We start from the raw sequence: 19,725 nt of genomic DNA, 5'->3' as shown, positions 1-19,725 counted from the left end.
TAGGAAGTGTAACAATAAAACAATTACATATGATTTAACAACTTTTATTAATAATGAAATAGTAATCACATATGAAAAACAATTTAATACGCCTTTTAAATTAAGTTTCTTATTTATTATTTTTATATTAAATGTCAAAAACGATATAATTCAGTGGCATGAGTTGTATTTACTAATATTAAATGACCTTTGTAGGAAACCTCTACTTTAAATGATATTCCTATGACAAATACAGTAATGCGATTTGTTAAATACATTCCTTCCGTGATAGAACGTCAAGAAAAAAGTTCTGGAGTTAGCATATTAACAAACAATTGATATGCAACTTATTTATTTTCTTATAAGCATCGCACGCCAGTGTCATTAGTCTTAGAAATGCTATCATTAAAATAACTAAATTCTGAAACAGTCAGTAGGGCTTCAATGATTCAACTTGAATTTGCATTATTAAGAAAATTTACTCACATTTACATTTAGCTAGCACAAGGAACAAGGCGGATTTTTGTAAAGTTTTATGTGAAAATGCATTTTTTTTTTGTATCAGTCTCGTTATTTGTGCTGCCAAATGTTTCAACATTATTTACACTTTTGTCGGTGGGACAAAACGATAAACTAGGATATTTACATTAAATTATTTACATCATTTATGTCACATGAGAAGTACGCACATTTTTGGACTTTTTGAAAAAAAATACAGTATTATAACTTTTGCACTTGTATCTAATGCGTTATTTAGACTAGCCTTTTGGGTGAAAATAAGTCTTAATAGGTATAATAAAATCTGTGTTTACTATATTGACATTAATATTTCCAAAATGTGGACATTCTGTATGTATCTTTTAATAATTTAAAATAATTTTAACATCAAAAAATTATATTGTCTTATAAATTATTATTTAACGCGGAGTTTTAAAATTGCCCCACCGTTTTTAATTTATGAAATCACGGGGCGGCCCCTGTATGGCCACGCTTCCACAGTCAGAAATTTTGAAAATTTCCATAATAATAATACTTAATTTAATCTGTATATGAAGACAAAAAGGCTTATTTGCTGTATTTATTTAACATGATGTTTAACGGGCTTACGAAATCCCACTTAAGATGAAATTGCAAACAAGCAATACAATTTATTCAAAGCTGCTTATAATATAAAATAAATACTTGTAATATCACGAATAAACCTGAAGTATGTATAAAGTAAAGTAATAAGCGTATCTATTCTTCTTCATATATGTCAATATGTTTACCTATGTATTTTAATATATTTTACTATTAGGTACACTTCTCGCTCCTAAGGACTCAATCTCTACCTATCAACAGTTAAGCGTATTTTTCTTGTTACACTAGCGAGTTCCTATCTAACTATCAGGGAATCAGTTTAAATAGGATTCTCCGCCTGTGGAAACGTGACATAGGAGCTCGTGGTTTCAGCACATAGCTCTGTCGGACCGTCCCTTAAGACTAGAATCGAGCCTTCGATTCGTTGGCTCTTCTCATGAGAAATACAATCGCACTGCATTCTGAAACGTCCTGCGGCACATCGGGCACTTGTCTGCCGCCAACGCGCACTTAGCGCAGGCCACCACGTGTCCGCACGGTACGAAGCACACGTTGCGCTCCTCTGCATAACAGATTTTACACAATTTGGAATCGTCTACGGAGTTTTCCGGCGTTTCGGGTTGCGTGCTGGGTGTGGTGGGCTGGCTGGGCGGCCGGGCCGGCGCCACGTCCTTCTCCGCCTCGGCCGCCGTCACCACGCAGGCCTCGGACATCACCTTCTGTACGTACTCGCGGCCCTTCACCAGCTGCACGTAGGCGCAGCGATCGAACCAGCGCGCGTGCTGTTCCCAGGGCACGTCATCATTTTCCCAGTCTTTCAAACCGCCATCGCAATAGAAACACTTGGTCTTATCCCCCTGACCGGTGTAGAAGAAACCAGCCTCGGCAAGTTCCTCTGGTTTTTGCCGCATGCATCGCGGCCAGTCTTTAAAACTGCGCAAACGCGCAGCTTCGGAAGCGAAGCGTGGGTGTACGGGGCCGGCCATGCGCGGGGGCGTGGTGCTGGTGGCGGCCGCGCGGACGCCGCACTCGTCTCGGCCCGAGCCGCTCGAGTCCGTGCTGGCGCCGCCGCCCAGCTTGCGAACGAATGGGCATTGTGGCGCCCAACGCTGATGGTCCTTGGCGGGATCATCGCCTTCGACCCATCTCATAATTTCAACTTTGCAGAATGCACAGCGTACTTCATCTCCGCGGCCAAGATAATAAAATCCATTCCGAGCGAGCTGTTCTCCGGGTAGAAATGTGACTGGCCATTTTTCGAACGTTTTTATTCTTTCATCTTCTCGTCGCATATCAATTGTATCAGTGCTGAAGCCAAACGTATCATGGTTGTCGGTCTTGTCGATGCTGAATGAAGAGGAACAGGAAGGTGTAGAGGGTGACGAGGCCGGAGAGCCGGCGTTTGAGTCGTAGCTCGGCGTCGGCAGCACTAGCGGCCCAACCAAAGGTCGAATCTTAGCCTCGCGCGGTGCGCTCTTGAATAGCGTTAATGGTGAGGCGGGGCCATTGGATGCCACTGGAAAAAAAGAAAAAGTTTTGTTAATAATATCCTGTGATATTTTTGTTAAAACATTGGTTCAAACCGATTAAGTATTCAGCAGAGGTAAATAAGTGAAGGTTTGTCAAGACAAGACATAAGACGAGTTCAGAGCTAATTGAATATAAGTAACTTAAACATTAAAGACGTATTCTTATGTAGAAGATGTCGTGCGTGAGTGTGCGTTTAAAAACAGTTTCACATAACAACAAGTTCGCGGCCGCCGGGGCCGGCCCGGCTGGCTGCGTCATCGACATTCCAATGCCTGCCCTCCTCCCTCCAGCCCGCCCTCACTCCTCCCTAAGTGCACTCAGTGCGCATGTACCGAATGGCCACTTTTCTAACCCTTGGATCCAGACTCCAAACGGATAGTACGTAGATCAATTTTCTTTGCAAGCCTGAAGACCAGAACCTATCCACTATTCAAACAACTAAATGTTAAAAATTCATTGGCCACAACAGCTTTTCCCGACTTCCTAGAAATCGGGTCAATTTTCAAATGGCATATTATACAAATTCATAATTTCGGCTGTCTTTTAAAAGGAATTTCAACAATTCTTGTTTGAAAAGTACGAAAAAGTCCACACGTTACCAAAACAATAGGCCTCCAAAATTGCTAATGGCCGACAGGACACGGATCGATATTTACCATTTCTACTTTTGGTGTCGATTAAAAGGGGCATTTTGGCGGTTTAAATACACAGAAAACTTTTCACGTAACACTGCAAACGCACATTGCAAAAAAACTAGAACTTTTGCATATAATAACTGTAGAAATAAAATGATAGCGCGATATCGTACGTGTGAGTACGGACATCGTTGGCTGTACGTATACTGTGCCGCCTGGTGGTGATATCGTGCTACAACGACCACCCCACTGCGCAAGCGTACGCACTTGAAAAGAGGGTTTAAATAGTCTGACTGCAACCCTCCGCGCCTAGGAGTATTGTCGTGCACATGGGGTGCGCCGTGCATTTCGGCAATTCGCCATTGTGAGTATATATTGGACACAGCTGTTCAGTCTATAGACTACAGTAGGGACTACAAGAATTGTATAAGTTGATAATGCTAACTTTAAACAGCAAAAATATAAATAACCAATACTACGATTCTGGAATCTTAGATCATTTATAAACTTATGGCAATATTTAACGTGTTAGAGAAAACTCTTCTTGAAACTCACTGTTACAGTATAACTAGGTACTTTATAAGTTTCATAATTAGTAAATCTACATTTCGGCGAGCAGCAAAATGTCTTATATTCTACTTATTCCGTCAAATTCCATCTGGCAACACTGATAGTAAGTTCTCAATCAGGCTAGCGTCTGGTGCGACGTTGCCGTGCCGTTCACAGCCGACCGGATTTCATTCATATTTGAGACGCGACGTTGCCGTCTTCAGCGGAAACCGCGACCACACAGCGTAAAAAAGGGCCTGTGGAATGTGGCAGTAGTTTACTGATGGGCGGGTCTAATACAACACCAAATAAAAAGTAGACAAAAGTGGATGTTTGGAATGCGGACACTAAGTACTTAGGGAAGAAGTGTACACTGTAGTCTAATATAACTTAACTTTTCAGTAATTGTAGTATCGGACGTTTTCGTGTCTGTTCTGTTAACTACATTAATTTAGTTTAGCTTTGTTTTCAGTTTAAGAAATATATAATGTACGATGTAAGTACGATGGAATTAATGTAAATTAAATGAATTATTTTGCTATCCCTGGTTCTAAACTATATGAATAAGCAAACTTGTTAGTTGTAAAGTCCAACCAGCGGACTGATATCATGTGCAAAGTTCACGTCACTCGCTGCAAAAAGCAAATGAAATTCAGCATTGTGCCTTAAGAGAGCGGCGAGAGGCGGCGCCGGCCGGGAGAGCAAGCGTGGGGAAGGGGACGGGGCCATGTTCTCATGCCTATGGGTGGTCGGCGCTCGGCTTTCGAATTCCAATGCCTCGCCTGTAGCGCCTACGCGCTAGACTGCTATCTATTTAGCTACATACGTCTACGTAATTTCAGTACAGTTGTCTAAGCAATTTCTCCTTATATAATTCAAACAGTTTTACAGATAGGATTCGATTTTCTAGCAAGGCAAACATAATCTTTAATGAATACGAGCTCGAATGAGATTGTATGAATGAAATTTATGCTTGTTGTTTTAGCGTAGTTTAAACAAACCGTGGCTTCTCTCATCATAAAAGTAGAAAAAATAAACTAAAGGATAGCCCGGAATTGGTGTCAGCGGAAGAGAACATCCGCCAGATGGGGCACATACATATCAAAGAGTACGACGGCATTGAATATAAAATGTACCGAGGCAAAATGAAAAAATATCCTGCTAGAAATAACCGACTAATAGGTACAAAAAAGTTATATCGCGACGATAAGATATACCGAATGGCTTTTACCGAATTGGTTTGATTGTGGATCAATAATGATTCTTTATCATTGACGCGTTATCTAAGTGCCTATTTTATTTAATGTGACCTAGCAGACATTCGATGATATTCGATTCGCATTTCGGTAACTGGGGTACATTTGAAATCAGCTTATTTTTTTATTTTATTCTCCCAATTATCAATTCAATCAATTATTCTCCCAATTATCAATAAACTTAATTTGGAAATGTGTCTTAATCTAATTATAAAAATACAATTTTTAGTTTCGTGAATGTAAATGGCTGCTTGTTTGTTATAACTGCCTTTATAATATTTATATTGGCAACACTGTATCCTGTCAATAATTTTGAAGCTTTGTGTTTTTTTTCCAAATGGGATGTACCTTATTCCTTACATTATTTTGTAATTGATAAGATAACATAAACAATTACAGAATTTGTGATAAAAAATTATTAAGTAATTACAACATTGCAAATACATAGTTTGTAATTCACCAATAACTTTATCATTTACTTATTGCTAAATGTTAATATGATTATTTTTACTACAATACTTTCAAACATTTTTAGATTGAAGCCAATACTCATAAATATTTTTTTTAAATAAATGTAAATTAACTTCCGAGTATTGCTAACAGATGGCGCTAGTAGGACTGTAAGTTAGTAGCAGCTCACTTATACAATGTTCATTACATTATCAGAGGGCAAGAGGAAAAGAGCTATTTTAACATTAAACTAGCACAATTATTAAGGAAACATGCATACAGGGAAAATTAATTAATGTTTTTTCTTAATAACTACGATTTATAAGCATTCAAGTATATCTGTATTTAACGGTTATTACAATATATTTTTCTGATCACCATGGTAATATTAAACTTATAAATAAATTTAACAGGATTCATAAAGTTTACATACTACCAAGTTGACAACACTTACCAAAATCAGCAATGAGGCCCCATTGGGTAGAGGTGGAGTATGTATCAATTGACAAGGCCATAGCCTTACTAACAAAACTTAAGCAACAAAAAAACCAGTAGGTAAGAACGTAGTGTCAGTGACAGCTTATGCTTTATAACAGAATGATGTTTTGAGGAAAAGATCAAATGAAATATATACTATCTTCATTGTGATATCTTATCAGCCTTAAATAATTCTTTGAAATGGTACATAAGTCATAATGATGATTAAAATCTTCAGATTTAAAGGGTTCTTGGTAATATTCCATTTATTAAGTGAAGGCTTCTAAAGAGCCACTTATTGGTTGCTCTGTACTTAAATATTCAATATTCTTTTTCTTTATGACATCAGCACTTTATTGTATCTTACAGTTCCACACTATAGATGGCGTTGGTGTACAGCCAAAATATTTATTATTTACAATTTTATTTCAAACCAGTGCTGTTTTTGATATTAACATATTGACTGTATTACAAATAAACTTTTAGACTATTGAGGATTGAAGCTAGTCCTAGCTTCTATCAAAACAATAAACAACAATTTTATTTTAGCCGAACAAAGAAAAATAATAACACTAAATTAATGGATCAGTCTCAATAACAACAGCTAAGGTGTTTACAATTAACAGTACTTATTTAATTATTTAGGTTATGAATGTAAATATTGACCTTAGGGTTGTGATAAGACAGGTATTTGGTATATTATGACAAAAACATGTTTGTTAATTTTGAAACAGAATCTTAGTAATGAATAGTAGGTAGTAAATGAAAACATTTTGTTTTTTTTTACAAATCAATCTTCTATTCTAATTCTATTGAAAATGAAGTCTTCTCGATCTTAAACGTTAAAAGTACTATTATTTTATCCATCCATGTCAAACCAAAGCATTGTACCTACTGCATGTTCACCGATAACAAAATAAACGCTAAAAATAACACTATAAATCCAGTAAAGAGGATAAGTGACGTCGCCCTCGTTCCAAATCTAAAAACATATGGTCATGAAAAGGTTATGTAAGGAAATCGCTTTTACCTTTGGTAATATCCATTTGTAATCCAGTATTTTTTGTATTTACACAAGGTAAGAAACACGACCACATCAAATTGATTGTTTTTGACTAGGTTCCAAATAAATTGTTCTCACTCTCACTTGTCAAACGTAACGCGGATTGACAAACAAACAACACAACTCTCCAACATGAGTGCGAAACTCGCGACTAACGAACGTAGTGACGTCCACAGCAGTTCACGATCGATCGCGGCTCGGCCCGAGTATTATAGTAAGTACCGAAACATGCGTCACCCGTCGACGTTCGGACTGAAACTATTCATCGCACAGCACACCAACACCACACGCCGCGCTACTCGGTTCGGCTCGCTCGCTCGCTCGCCGCCCGCAACGAATGCTAACTGATCGGTGTTGCCAGATAATAGATCGAAAACTATATTTATACGTATTTTGTACCGTTCGCGTTGGTGCTAAGAAGTATTGACGAGATTTTTTTTAAAGATATAAGAACTGAAACTACTGATATCTTCTCCAATTATTCTTACTATCGATTTAATACCTTCGTTATTATCTAATGTACTTGTAGACAAAATTCCCAATCACATAGAAACCAAAAAAAGTTGTGATTGTAAAATATTATTATGTTCTTACGTTTACGCAACGATAGCTATAGCTCATATGGGTAGGAAACTCATTTATACCATTTCGTACAAAAACATGGCAACATTACTCTACGCGCATACTTTGGTCTGCAGCGATCAACTGTTCCATAGTAAAAAAAATAGGAACCATTTATGAAGGTATCCAGACAGGTGCTCCTAACAGTCTATCTTTCCCCGAAATCACTTTATCTAGCTTAAAAATGCCAAAATTTACTACGCTCCGACATTCCTTGTCCTTTATGTTCTAATAAATAAAAGAAGGAATAAATAAATCCAATAAATAAAAAGAAGGGAAGGTATAACTCACTGTCACCTTGTATCGTCAAGTAGGTATATCTTTTAGATTTAAGTACCTAAATAAGAGTTCGTAATTTTTTAGGTAATCTGTAGGTAAGGATGAATATGTATGAAGTGAGGTGGTAGGTATAAGATAGAAAAAAATATTTTATCAATCTGCCTGTTTTCGGTCACTTTTTTATCAGATTAAGTAAATTATTCTTTGTTACGTAGGTTGGAATTTAGATAACAAGTCAGCAGTCTAAAGTCAACAGCCAGGACCCATTATTAGGATGATACTCATACGGTCTATGTATTTGGTGGTTTTTTATCAATAGGTACCAACAATGCCCATTACCTACTCTTTGCTCGATTGCGGAAAAACTCACAAATAGGTAAGTACCTACATCCGTTACACTAACTTACTAAATGACACTAAGGAACTTACCTAAAAGGCATTATTGGGAACCCCAAGGACCCCTTTGAAGCAAGTTCTCTTCACAATACAAATATTAAGTAAGTAGTTCATATATTATAAAAAAAACTTTAAGCACCCATTACCGCACACAGTGTGTATTAAGCAGGCACCTACGTACCTTTCTCAGTAGGTACGTCTGTAGATAGAATAGGAAAAGTAGTAAAATTATTTTCTAATAGGTATTTACCTGGAACTGGAGTTTTTACAGCTACGTTTTCCACAACTTCCCTTGATATGTTTTCGTCCATGTCTACAGGTGCAAAAGAAATAATGTTAAGTTTCACTTTTCACTATTTGAACAACCATTTTAGTTTTCACACACCTAAAAATAAATATTGATTTTAGTCAAAATTTTATAAAAGAAATCTGACGTTTCTCACACTCAATGAAATGACAGTTAACACCAAAGAAAAACAATAACAAATTAAATTATGAATTCAAGAAGTTAGGTTACCTGTATTGGATTACTTGTGAACTAGCGAGCACTGCAGCTGTCGCTTCAATGCTACATGTAAACTAAGCCAAGATACGACGATAAACGTTACCTACGTAAACACAACGTAACAAAACGTGTCCAATGATTAGCTCATTCGTATTGCACTGCATTGTTCAATCGGACCCAGCGTGTTCTGGTGCAATCTGCACTTCTGCCGGGAATGCTCATCTGAATCATAGTTAGATTTTGCCCTTGCTCTCAAATTACCTATGTACCCACAAGTATGGTTCACAAAATCGATGCCTAATTACTTAGTTAGGTACCTAAGTAATCTAATCATTCGTTATGTGTTCTTATAACAGCTTATAAGCTAAAGTAGGTACTTAGGTGTTGCTGCTACATGCAGTTTTGTTTAGTGGGTTTTGGTTCCTACCAAACAGCTGTTAGCTTAATCAGGGCAGATGCCAAGGCACCACCATAATATTGCATTGTGAAGGTAGTACGTACAAAAAGTTGGGAATATTTTGACGTTGGCAGGTGCGCGAGCAGCTTGCGCGAGCGCGGGCGGCGCGCGGCATCAGCTCGGCACAGCTGCCGCTCCACGTGCTCCGCAGCTGTCGCCCTCATCCCTTACACCCCACCCCCACCGCACCCCCTTAATTCATACCTGAAATTAGCCAAAAAACAAACCAATTTTGGTTGCTGCTTTGTATGAACGACGCGTCGTTTGTTATAGACATCAATTTATCCGATGCATGTCTATTGTGAATAGGTAGATGGGTATCTACTATTGATTGTAACAACGGTTCAAGAACTCGGAATATAAAATCGTGGTATTTGTACTTGTTTCCTGATACTCAAACGTGGCAGTGTCCATAGCTTGAAATTCCAAAATCTAACTTAGAAAGCAAGCACACGCTCGTTATGAAATAGGATAAAACTCACAAAGGTCTGTCTGGCAGCGGCAATGCACCACAGACGCATGTTAGTAATAATAAATGCATATTTTAATGAATGAACCCGGCCCGACGAGAGTGGTGCCTACAGCGCTTACTTCGTGACTTAACAATGACCATAGAGTAGAGGCTCACAGATGTTATGTGCACATTGTGTAGTTAGCTCGATGCACAGAGAAAAGAGTTGACAATAAACGTGGGAGCCAAAATGCTTGTAACTAACTGAAAGGAAAAAATTGGTAAAATGAAAACCACAATTCTAATAACACATTAATTGAATCTCTTCTTACCTCTTTATTGTTTATGGCGTGACTACTTTTGGTTTTTTCTGATCTTACTTCAGTCTCTTAGGACCTTAAATTAGTAACTGGTCATTTTAGGGCTCTTTATAATCTTACGGGCACTTTGAATTCATACTTTAAGACAGGCCCTCTGTTGCTATGGACAAAATGTGCCGCTTCTGAAATGTTGTCTTTGAGTGCGGGCGGGCACAAGGCAAGGCGGTCCAATAGCGGCTCGCGGCGTGGTATGCGGCCTGCTTTTCCCAGAACTCTTCGCTCCGTGCCGCAGCCCGCGGGACGGGATCAGTTGCACGAAGTAACCAGCCAGTCCGCCGAACACGGGTAGGTATCGTGCTGTTATAAAACACTTGTTATCAAGAGGATTATGCTTTGAAAACTTGCAAATTCAGTTTTGCTTAAAGAAATATGAAACCATAAACTATTGAAACTGAACATTTATTAAAGTTCAGTTTAAGAAGTCGGTAATTACCACAGGAACGATAAAAATGTAGGGATAGTTATATTAGTTATCGGTCTTGTTTTTATTTTTATAACTTGGCAGAAAAACTCAAGATAAATAAATAATACCAAAAAAATGTGACCATCAAGTAAATAGCCTTTATTTATTTAAGAAGTTGATCAGAATAATGTAGGAACTTTATAGAAATCGAAGCAACTCAACCTTGAGAAGTACATCAGACTATTCATTTTAAATGAGAAAACGTTACGAAAACGTATTACAATAGATGTCTTTACAATGCACTATTTTTTCCTATCCAAATCCGTTACATTCCATTCCCCGCAGCCGCGGGTTGGGCACGGAGCTATCTCGTCGAGATTTCGAAATTCCAAGAAAGGCAGAGCCTTATAAATTATCTCAAAAGCGCCGACGCGGCCCTGCAGCCAGAATGCTTTTTTTACACCACAGGTAGGCTGGCGCTAAGAAGGCGAAGGAATTTATAGTGTGTGCTTCAAAGTTGATACTTGAAGTAAATATTTTGTGTTTTTGGATTTAAGTAACCGTTGGCTTGATCTAGACAATCGAAATGACATTTTTGTGTCACATGTGCTTATTTTCCTCGCAAGTTAGAGGAACATAGCACAAAAAGTCCCTGCCTACCTGCATGAGGTAGAGGTGCACATTTTACAACTCAAGCAAACGCCTAATAAGACAGGTGAATTTAGGGTTTTCAAATGGGTGAAAACTTGTTACATATCATGTAAACCAAACGCATTATTAAAAATCATACATTACGTTGGTTGAACGTATAAAAAAAGACTGGCGCAACATGAAGAGTATCAAGACTATTCAAGTCGGGTCTTAAAGACTACATAATACAGTGTAAAAAATGTGCGTGGTACACGCGTGCAGCACGTTTCTAAGAAGATAGCACTGTTGGAACAACCCAAGGCATTCTCGAGACCAGGCAGCCCTGAAGGTCGGCTCCACTAATAATAACAGCTATTGTCACATGGCGCCCATCATAAACTTAGTTCATCCTTGATCCTATACAACACGGCCTCCGCCGCTTCGTATGGAAAATAAATTTTATCGATCCCGTTTTGCATGGCAACATGAACGTTCTTTTTCAACTCGCAACCGGCTCCCTTTAACAAGCTCCGATTGAAATTATAATCAATTTAATGCCTTGTTAAATTTATCTGATGTTACTGAATACCTCATGAAAACATGAAAGAGTTTACTCCGTAATTGCCTGAAAGGATTTTGGTGATATCGGCTCTAATTCATGTTCTAAGATGGCGGATTTCATAAAAAGGCGCGCTTAGAAAATAACTGCCTTTGAACATCGCTGCGACCATAAAGCATCTGCTAGACATTAATGCTAGAGTCGCGAGTCGCTAGATCAACGAAACAATGGTCTCTCTGAGGCGCTGTCGCAACGCAATGCAGGTTTTACTGACATAGCGGTTAGGTTGGTATTCCATTGAGGCATCATTACGGATGGTGTGCTGTGGAATTTGGGGCACAGAGCTGACTCAACGATCTAGTCCCTTCCCTATCGCGAAGGTAATCTTAGTGAAGTAAAACGGCACGGATGTTAACAGTTATCTGCTTTCCGATTCTAGTAAAATTTAACTTAGGTTTAATTAACTTATCTGAGAAAGGAAGCTCGTCATTAGTTTTGTCACCACTCCTTATGAGGCTTTTTACTTACAGCTTTTACGTCAGTCTCTATCTAACTTTGGATCCAAGTAAGCAATACTCGTAAACTTCAGTAATGTAACAGCATTTCCACTACCTATTTTGTGAAGTAGGTACCTACCAATCTGAAAGTCTGAACAGGAAAAAAAGTTCTTCAACGAATTAACCTTTTACTGAGGTTTTAGGTTCCAAAAAAGTAGGTGTATATTGTATATTCAACAATCTTTTGATTAGGAAGGCAAAAACCAACCAGATATCATGACGCGGCAAAATTTGTACCTCATGATTCATTCTGAATGTAAGTATAATCTTAGGATTACCTACTAGAGGGTCTGTAAAGGATAGCGTCGTGAGAAAACCGTAAAGGATAGATTCGTTGATGATAATAAAGTCGAGGCATGGATAGGTGTTTCAATCCAGTGCCAAGAATTCAAACAGTGACTGACATTATTGATAAACCTTGTTTGGACCATAAACGTGAAGAAAATAAAGTATCCAAGAAGAAAGATTGTATATTTATTTTCATTAAGCTGAAGTTCGGAAACAATGACGTATGTATTTTTGCCAGAAGCGAGAATGAGATGGAGCTAGACTTTTGTCCCGTTTTCGCAACGGAATTATTGTACTGATTCATCGTAATAAGGGTAGTATTAATAGTAGTAGGTATGTAGTACAAAGTGTCCTTGATCGTATTGTTTATGTGGAAAATAACAAAACGAGTACCAATGTACTACCAGAACCTACTTAGCATAAAAATATCCATCTACCCTCATTTCCAGAAGCCATTATATTCGTCTGGTAGGTAACAAAATCTACCATTAAGCATTAAGATAATAGTCGTAAGTCAAAGTACCTTCATGGAGACTTTTGTAGTACCACGATCTTCCTCCAATCGGTAGAAAAAAATAATAATATAGAAATGTTCTTTTATGCTGCATGCATTAAGTAAATTTCCATAATTCGGTAAACCTCTTATGTCACGCATGATCAAGATGGACAAGGCAGTTGATAAGATGACTCACTCATATATAAATAAAGCTTATCGGGGGCTAGGGTTGAGAAATTAGTCATATTCGTCTTAAAAGGGTTACTATTTAATGCGCTTGCGTCACCCTTGCGTCGAGTATGTTTTGATGAGATTACGTCATTAATTACTTTAGTGCTCAGAATTTCCGAGATGAGATATGTTGTTTTGTTATTTTCCGAAGAAAAATACCTACCTACAGTTCCTTATTAATTTGTTACATTGCTATGTATTTAATTCGAAGTATGTTTATACAACATGTAACGTAATTAACGCACACCCTCAAACACCCCAATTAGAATATTATGTTATAATCATAATACATACACTGAATTTTTAATTTAACATGTAAATGCATTGTTATTTACTAAATTAGTTATACCAATTCTTGGAGAACTTTTTGGTCATACTACTACGCACGCAAATATCGCGCCGCGCGCCGCTCGACTCGACACAACATAACGAAACTACGGAAAAAGCCGATAATACACGAAGTCTTATTACTTTGAGTTACGGTCTATTTGAATTAGTTTTGACTGTACAGGGTTAATATGACAATAATTTCCGTAGTTTTACTGCCAGTTTTTTCATCAAAAGTTAAAGTTAAAGTAATGTCTAAAGTTAAAGTAACGGTCAAATTTGTTTTTTCAAGGCTAAAGTGACAGCAAAATTCATAGAAAAATTGAATTTAACCGTTACTTTAACTTTAGTCATTACTTTGACTTTTACTTTGGCTTTAACTTTTGATGAAGAAACCGGCTGTTAATTATTTTTGGGATAAAAAATTACCTATATTAAAAATGATATAAATCGATTCAGTAAACGATTCTGAACAAACTAATTTCCGGATGTGCGTTAATTAAGTTACATGTTGTATATAAGTATTGTGTTTTTTTTTCTTGTTTTTCTTCTCTCTGAATACCTATTTTTTTAAACATGCCGTCGCTCGGCGTCGTAGAGGATATTTACGATAGGGCAATAAATTCAAGTTTTCATCAATGCCATGTTAGTGGTAGTAAGTAGTTTCTCACCACAAAGCCCGCATGGACTCGATGGACTGGTCTCATTTCTTTTGTTATTGTCTGTACGAGTAATGTTGTTTTCTTTTGTTTATTGCTCTCGAACAACGACTACGTTTCCCATTACTGTTCACACACACCTTTACGCTATCAACATTACTAATTAGAGAATAAATAATCGTTATTTGATAGCGAAGAACCTAACTAATGTTTATTTGATTAAAATGTGTTGGACTTTGAAAGATGAAACATCCAAACAAAAAATTGAAGTGAGGAAGTAAACAATGACGCTATTCAGATGTAATTATTATTTTTTATAGAATGAACAATTGTATCATTATGTTTTATTATGGCGTCATATTTTATCTCTTTTTATTTGGTGACCTTGTTGTTCAGCCTCTGTGACAATAGGTTTCCCATGACGCGTCACGTTGCTTGCAACACAATTAATTACATATATATTCACGGACGTTTCTATAGAATTCCTTGATATTTAATTAAAAGAGACACGCTAGATATTATCACTATACCTAATTACTTAGGTACTCGTATATTCGCGCCATTTGTTCATCCTATTTGATTTCGCATCAAATAGGTACAAACGGATTTATGCGGCAAAATGTTATTGGACAGATTGTTTCATTAAAGTGTTCTATTTTTATATAGTCTTTGGTAGTGGCACATGGTGGCAGTTGGCACACTTTAGATTCGTGATCAAGGTCCGAAATAAAAGCCAATAAAATTATTTAAAGAAGTCAATTGAAAGGACGCACTGATAAGGTTTTTTATTGACCTTAGTATTCAATTGGATTAGTAATTATTTCTGTATAACAGAAACCTGACCTGAGACAATGCCATAATGTTTTCATTGTTTTGTTTGTATTGATTTATAATTGGATTAGCTACTTTAACAACATCGGATTTTCTTTCCAGTATTGCTAAATCCTGTTTTTCTAGATTTTTTTAATCAAAGCTACTTTTGTTTTAGCTCGTGTTGCGGAACTAGTTAACGTCTCTTGTCTATGATTTAAAATTATCACAATGGATATAATTTCTAACAAAAAAATGGAAAATGCTACTAATCAGAATATAATTAAGGACAAAGAGACGTTTTAGAGAATGTTACACATGCATGTATTTAAATAATAAAAACTTAAGTATATGCCACCGATTAAACCGAGGCTCTTTATCTTGAAAATTTTCACGCTCCGTACGGGAGGTGTACCAGAGCTAGGTAAACTAATACACTTATCTCTGAAAAGACTCACCCCACTTCTTCAGATAGTAAGTAGAACATTTAAGTAAGAAGGCAGTAAAATATTTTTCAGTGTAATTAGTTCCTCAAGTGCTAGTAAGAAAAATACAAATTAATTTACCTACACCGTTCCTTTGTCATGTAGGTAGATGACCTACGGCCAGATGAGAACATGCTTACCAAGTAGGTAAGTAATAAGTACTTATTATTTCGCAGTGGAACCTGCACGATTCTATGATGTAATTCGAGAGCATAAAAAGTTATAGTTTTTTGATAATAGTATATAGGTATGTGTGAAATACAAGTCTTACTGCGCAGTTTAGCGAGAAGCCACGACGCCAACATTACTACTCGTTACTTAGAGGTCGACCGCCTGGCATTGCCAAATTTGAACAGATGACATCATCTTTGGAATACTTTGAGCACAACAAGTTTATCGCTGTAGTCTCACTTGCGCTGTTCAGCTAAGACCGAAGCAAATCTCTACTAACCTCAAGCAAGCAATGTATCTATAAACTTAAGGACAAACTAAAACAAACATTAAACATTAGATTGTAAAACGATGAAAAACAGTCACGTCTTTCGCCTTTCAACGGTCGATGTCTCCTTGGGAAAAATAAAGAGGTGCTCAAGTTACCCAGCTTCTTTAAGTAGGTAGGCAATTAGTAGATATCTGATTCCATCACACATTCGCCACAGACAAAGTATATTGTTACCGTATATTTGCATATCTTATTCATACAAATTAAGGCATTAACACGTGACTACATTCTACACTTCAATTCTGTTGGATCTTCGTGTTGGATCCACTGACGCGATGCCTTTGTTAAGTTTCTTCTATCACGCCTCCTAGATCACATTGCTTGAAGCTTCGTGACCTGAAAATTAGAAACATAATATTTACACACCTCTAGAAACAGTTCCTAATTAAAGGATGTGATGTCGATAACTGGACCATCGAATCTGGAGCACACTCATGTAGATTGTGTTAAGTATAGAAGTTTGGTATAGGTACCTAATCGTCCAAAATATGAACATGGCTTGGCTTAATTAATTCCAACGCATTTGATTTACATCTTTATTGCCTACTGTCCTGTTTAGCAGGTGTAAATTCAGCGATGCGATGACCTTTCCGGTTCTTGCAATACCTATATCTAAACATTAATATGGGAATACCTAGTACCGATAATATCAAAGATGTTCTGATGATATCAAATTAATTATAACAATGATAAAGATAGCTTGTATTGTTTTAGAACGAGGCCAGACACTCCGACAGGCTTGTTGCGTAGGATCCCATTTCACGTTGCTTTAGGTCTAGCACAATGAACATTGTTCACCATATTCAAAGAAGAATGCCTCGCGGTTATTATGATACATAGCATTGTGTTCGCAAAACACACATGTGCAGGGAACAGAGGGATATTTACACAAGACCACGTCACCAGCTCATCGAAGAGGTTATGCCATTGATGTACCGAGAAGAAAGCTGGCTGATTTTTCAGTGTTATGTGTTACTGTTGGGTAACAAACGCGTCATTCTTGGGTAACCTACCTACATTCTAAAATCCTGTTCTGTGGTTTATTTGCTGTAATTCTCGCTATTCCACTGGATAACAGACCATTAGGCATTGTTGCAGGATTGCAGTTAAGAGTTAGGTACCACTGACCTCCTCCATCTTTAACCTCGGTACTTATAGATAGAAATCATTAATTGAATCATAAGAAAATTGTACTTACGGATAACAGCTTAACTTAAAGGAGGTTTAAGAAGATGTTTCTTAGTGTAGAAGGAATGATTCCCTGTTAAAGAATAAAAGTGAGACAGCGTATTCTCCGCACAGATTAGTTTACAGTAGAATGTCAAATACATTGGCGGAATCAGTGCTGAAAAACCTAACATTATAAAAAATAGCAGATAAAGTAAGTTACTCCTGTAACGAAAATATGAAGTATAAAACGTCATTTTTCGTAACTGACTGTTGTCGTGGTCGCATAGATTTATCACAATTGGCCCGAAAATTCAAAATAATCATTTTAAATTGATTCCAGCCCAACATGGTTACCTCCTGTACCTATGCTATTTTCAATCAGTAAATGTCATGAAATAAGCTAGGAAACAGCATCAGAATGGTTAAACAAAGATCCGTAGATTGCTCACGCCAGCTTTCTATTCGAAAGGAGCCGACTAGTTGGCTGTTCGGTCTCTCAATGGTAGCTTTCGCAAGTCGGTGCATCGACGCGCGCGCGCCGGCTGCGGAGCGTTCGCGGATAGAAAGCGTCGCGACCTCACTTTCACTGTGTACTAGCAAAACCAGAGAATGAATAACGTCACCCTGCATGGCATATCGTCATAAATTGAGGTTGAGTTCATTCAACTTTTCAATTAGTACCGTACAAATAAAGTTTTAGTCGGCCAAGTAGTATGTGTAGGTAAGCACTTAACATAATCTTTTGGCAGGTTCATGTATTGATGATTTGGTCAAATCGAAATAACACTTACAGCATTATACATTCTATGGGTATATATAGATACATATGTAAGAAGGAAGTGGTATTAGATTAAATCTTTGAAACAGTTCTGTTTGTTACCCTAAATACTCCTTTCGTCTCCATTATAAACCAATCGCTAAGTGGCTGTCGAAAGTCGTCTGGAAATAAAAGATAAGCCATTCGTCTTTACGTGCCAAGTTACTGTAAACTTGTATAATTATCGAGAATCATAAAACACGATGTAAGCGAACGTGATGATCAGAGAGGATGTCACTCATCCTGCTCATTGAGTCAATATACTTCGTGTCAATTGATTTCCAATAACAGTTTACAATTGAGACAGACGACGTATGCGGGGCCCGCTCAATTGTTTAATCAACAATCGACTGCAGCAATTTGTGACGCTATTAAAAGTTTGTAAAATAAAATGCCATGAGAAATGTAAACTTCCAGGGACGCAGTGACGCGGCGGGAGGTCCCAAACTCGACAGGCAAACAGGAAAACTTCGCACGAATCGACACGCCTTAAGACCATTCGCACTCTAAGAAAATTTACGGCCCTTGACGTACCAGTCAAAACACAAACTCTTTGAAATATGAAGTTAGATATTTGTTTGCTGTAGCCGTAACCAATAAGATTAGCACGGTTTCGACACAAAAGATTGTTATAGTTGCAACACGGTCTGCAGTTTGCACGTTCTCTGACCAATCACGGACAGTCCCTGCAGACAAAAATATTCTGATTGCTAAATTATAGAGAAATTGATAACTTTGTGCGAAAAGGCTTTGGTAAAGTAAAATACTTGGAAAATTACAACTTGTATGAGGCAGGATGCACGGTACAGTGGAGCGAAACGGTTGCGCGCTGTAGCGCAGAATGTTCGTGAACCGTTAAATTATGTAACAAATTTAAACAAGCTCGTTTTAAACTTTATGTGATAGCTCTAAAGACCTAAAATTGCCTGTAAATTCCTCGGTACTTGCCGCGTTAACTCCACAAACTGAGATAACATTTCGTAGCCGTCAACTTCGAGAATGTTACAACTACGAAATTGCACTCTAATGTGCATGCTCACGGTTTAAATTCGTTGCACTTCGTGAAGGTTCGAGAGTCGTTCTGGAACTTGGTAGTCCAGTTCTATGAACCGCTTCCGCCGCTGCTCCTTCCGTCTCGGGTTGCTGGTTGCAGACATTCCTGAGGCGGACACCGGACCCCGCTTAAGAATGCTGACCAGACGGGGACGCGCTGATGGCATGATAGCTTAATGCTCCCTCGAACGAGAGCCCTGGCTGGCATTCCATGCTCGACAAACAAAACCGTACCACTGTTATTCGTGAACATTGATGTTGGTGTTCCCAGAAAACGGTTATTTTCAGCGTTATCCGAAATATCGTATTTTTGCCTCTCTGCCCTCGTCTGTAACTACATGTTTTATCTAACAAATTATCAGTACTAGTCGTCGGGTCATGGCATAAAGTTTTTCTGAATGTTTAAACCGTGAGAATGATTATGGGCTGCGGTCCCATGTCTTTGGTCCATTCATGGTGCGCTTAATACTCGGTCCCACGCACATTTGTGATCCATGTGTGACTACAAAATGCTCCTTGCATTTATTGCTTTAGCAGCATCGTACCTATTTGTAACACAAACATTTAGCCTCGGTAAATTTAATTACCTTCTAGTAAAAATTCCTTCCTTCTAAAAATATATATGAAAAT

General features: G+C 37.7%; 1 protein-coding gene and 1 long non-coding RNA gene across 5 annotated transcripts; both read right to left on the bottom strand.

The window, feature by feature from the left end:
* Positions 1 to 28: 28 nt before the first annotated feature.
* Positions 29 to 8,990, bottom strand: LOC124633799 (death-associated inhibitor of apoptosis 1). 4 transcript variants are annotated; one of them, XM_047169137.1, is made up of 3 exons: positions 8,833 to 8,990; positions 8,566 to 8,700; positions 29 to 2,575 (listed from the first exon to the last, which is right to left on the bottom strand). In XM_047169137.1, exons 2-3 carry the CDS (start codon positions 8,624 to 8,626, stop codon positions 1,494 to 1,496), a joined length of 1,143 nt encoding a protein of 380 aa, XP_047025093.1. In that variant the 5' UTR covers positions 8,627 to 8,700; positions 8,833 to 8,990; the 3' UTR covers positions 29 to 1,493. The 4 variants fall into 4 exon arrangements, with proteins under 4 accessions (XP_047025093.1, XP_047025094.1, XP_047025096.1 ...); XM_047169138.1 differs by having other exon boundaries at positions 8,566 to 8,628; positions 8,833 to 8,965; XM_047169140.1 differs by lacking the exons at positions 8,566 to 8,700; positions 8,833 to 8,990 and adding an exon at positions 6,987 to 7,364.
* A 6,010-nt stretch (positions 8,991 to 15,000) lies between these two features.
* LOC124633801 lies at positions 15,001 to 18,896 on the bottom strand. Its single transcript, XR_006984781.1, has 2 exons — positions 17,254 to 18,896; positions 15,001 to 16,391 (listed from the first exon to the last, which is right to left on the bottom strand). It is a non-coding gene; the product is annotated as an uncharacterized LOC124633801 (long non-coding RNA).
* Positions 18,897 to 19,725: the final 829 nt, after the last annotated feature.

Source organism: Helicoverpa zea, chromosome 10 (genome assembly GCF_022581195.2).
Source record: "Helicoverpa zea isolate HzStark_Cry1AcR chromosome 10, ilHelZeax1.1, whole genome shotgun sequence".
In the NCBI taxonomy this organism is placed as follows: Eukaryota; Metazoa; Arthropoda; class Insecta; order Lepidoptera; family Noctuidae; genus Helicoverpa; species Helicoverpa zea.
Note: the sequence above shows the minus strand (reverse complement) of the source record. Positions and strands in the feature narration are given on the sequence as shown.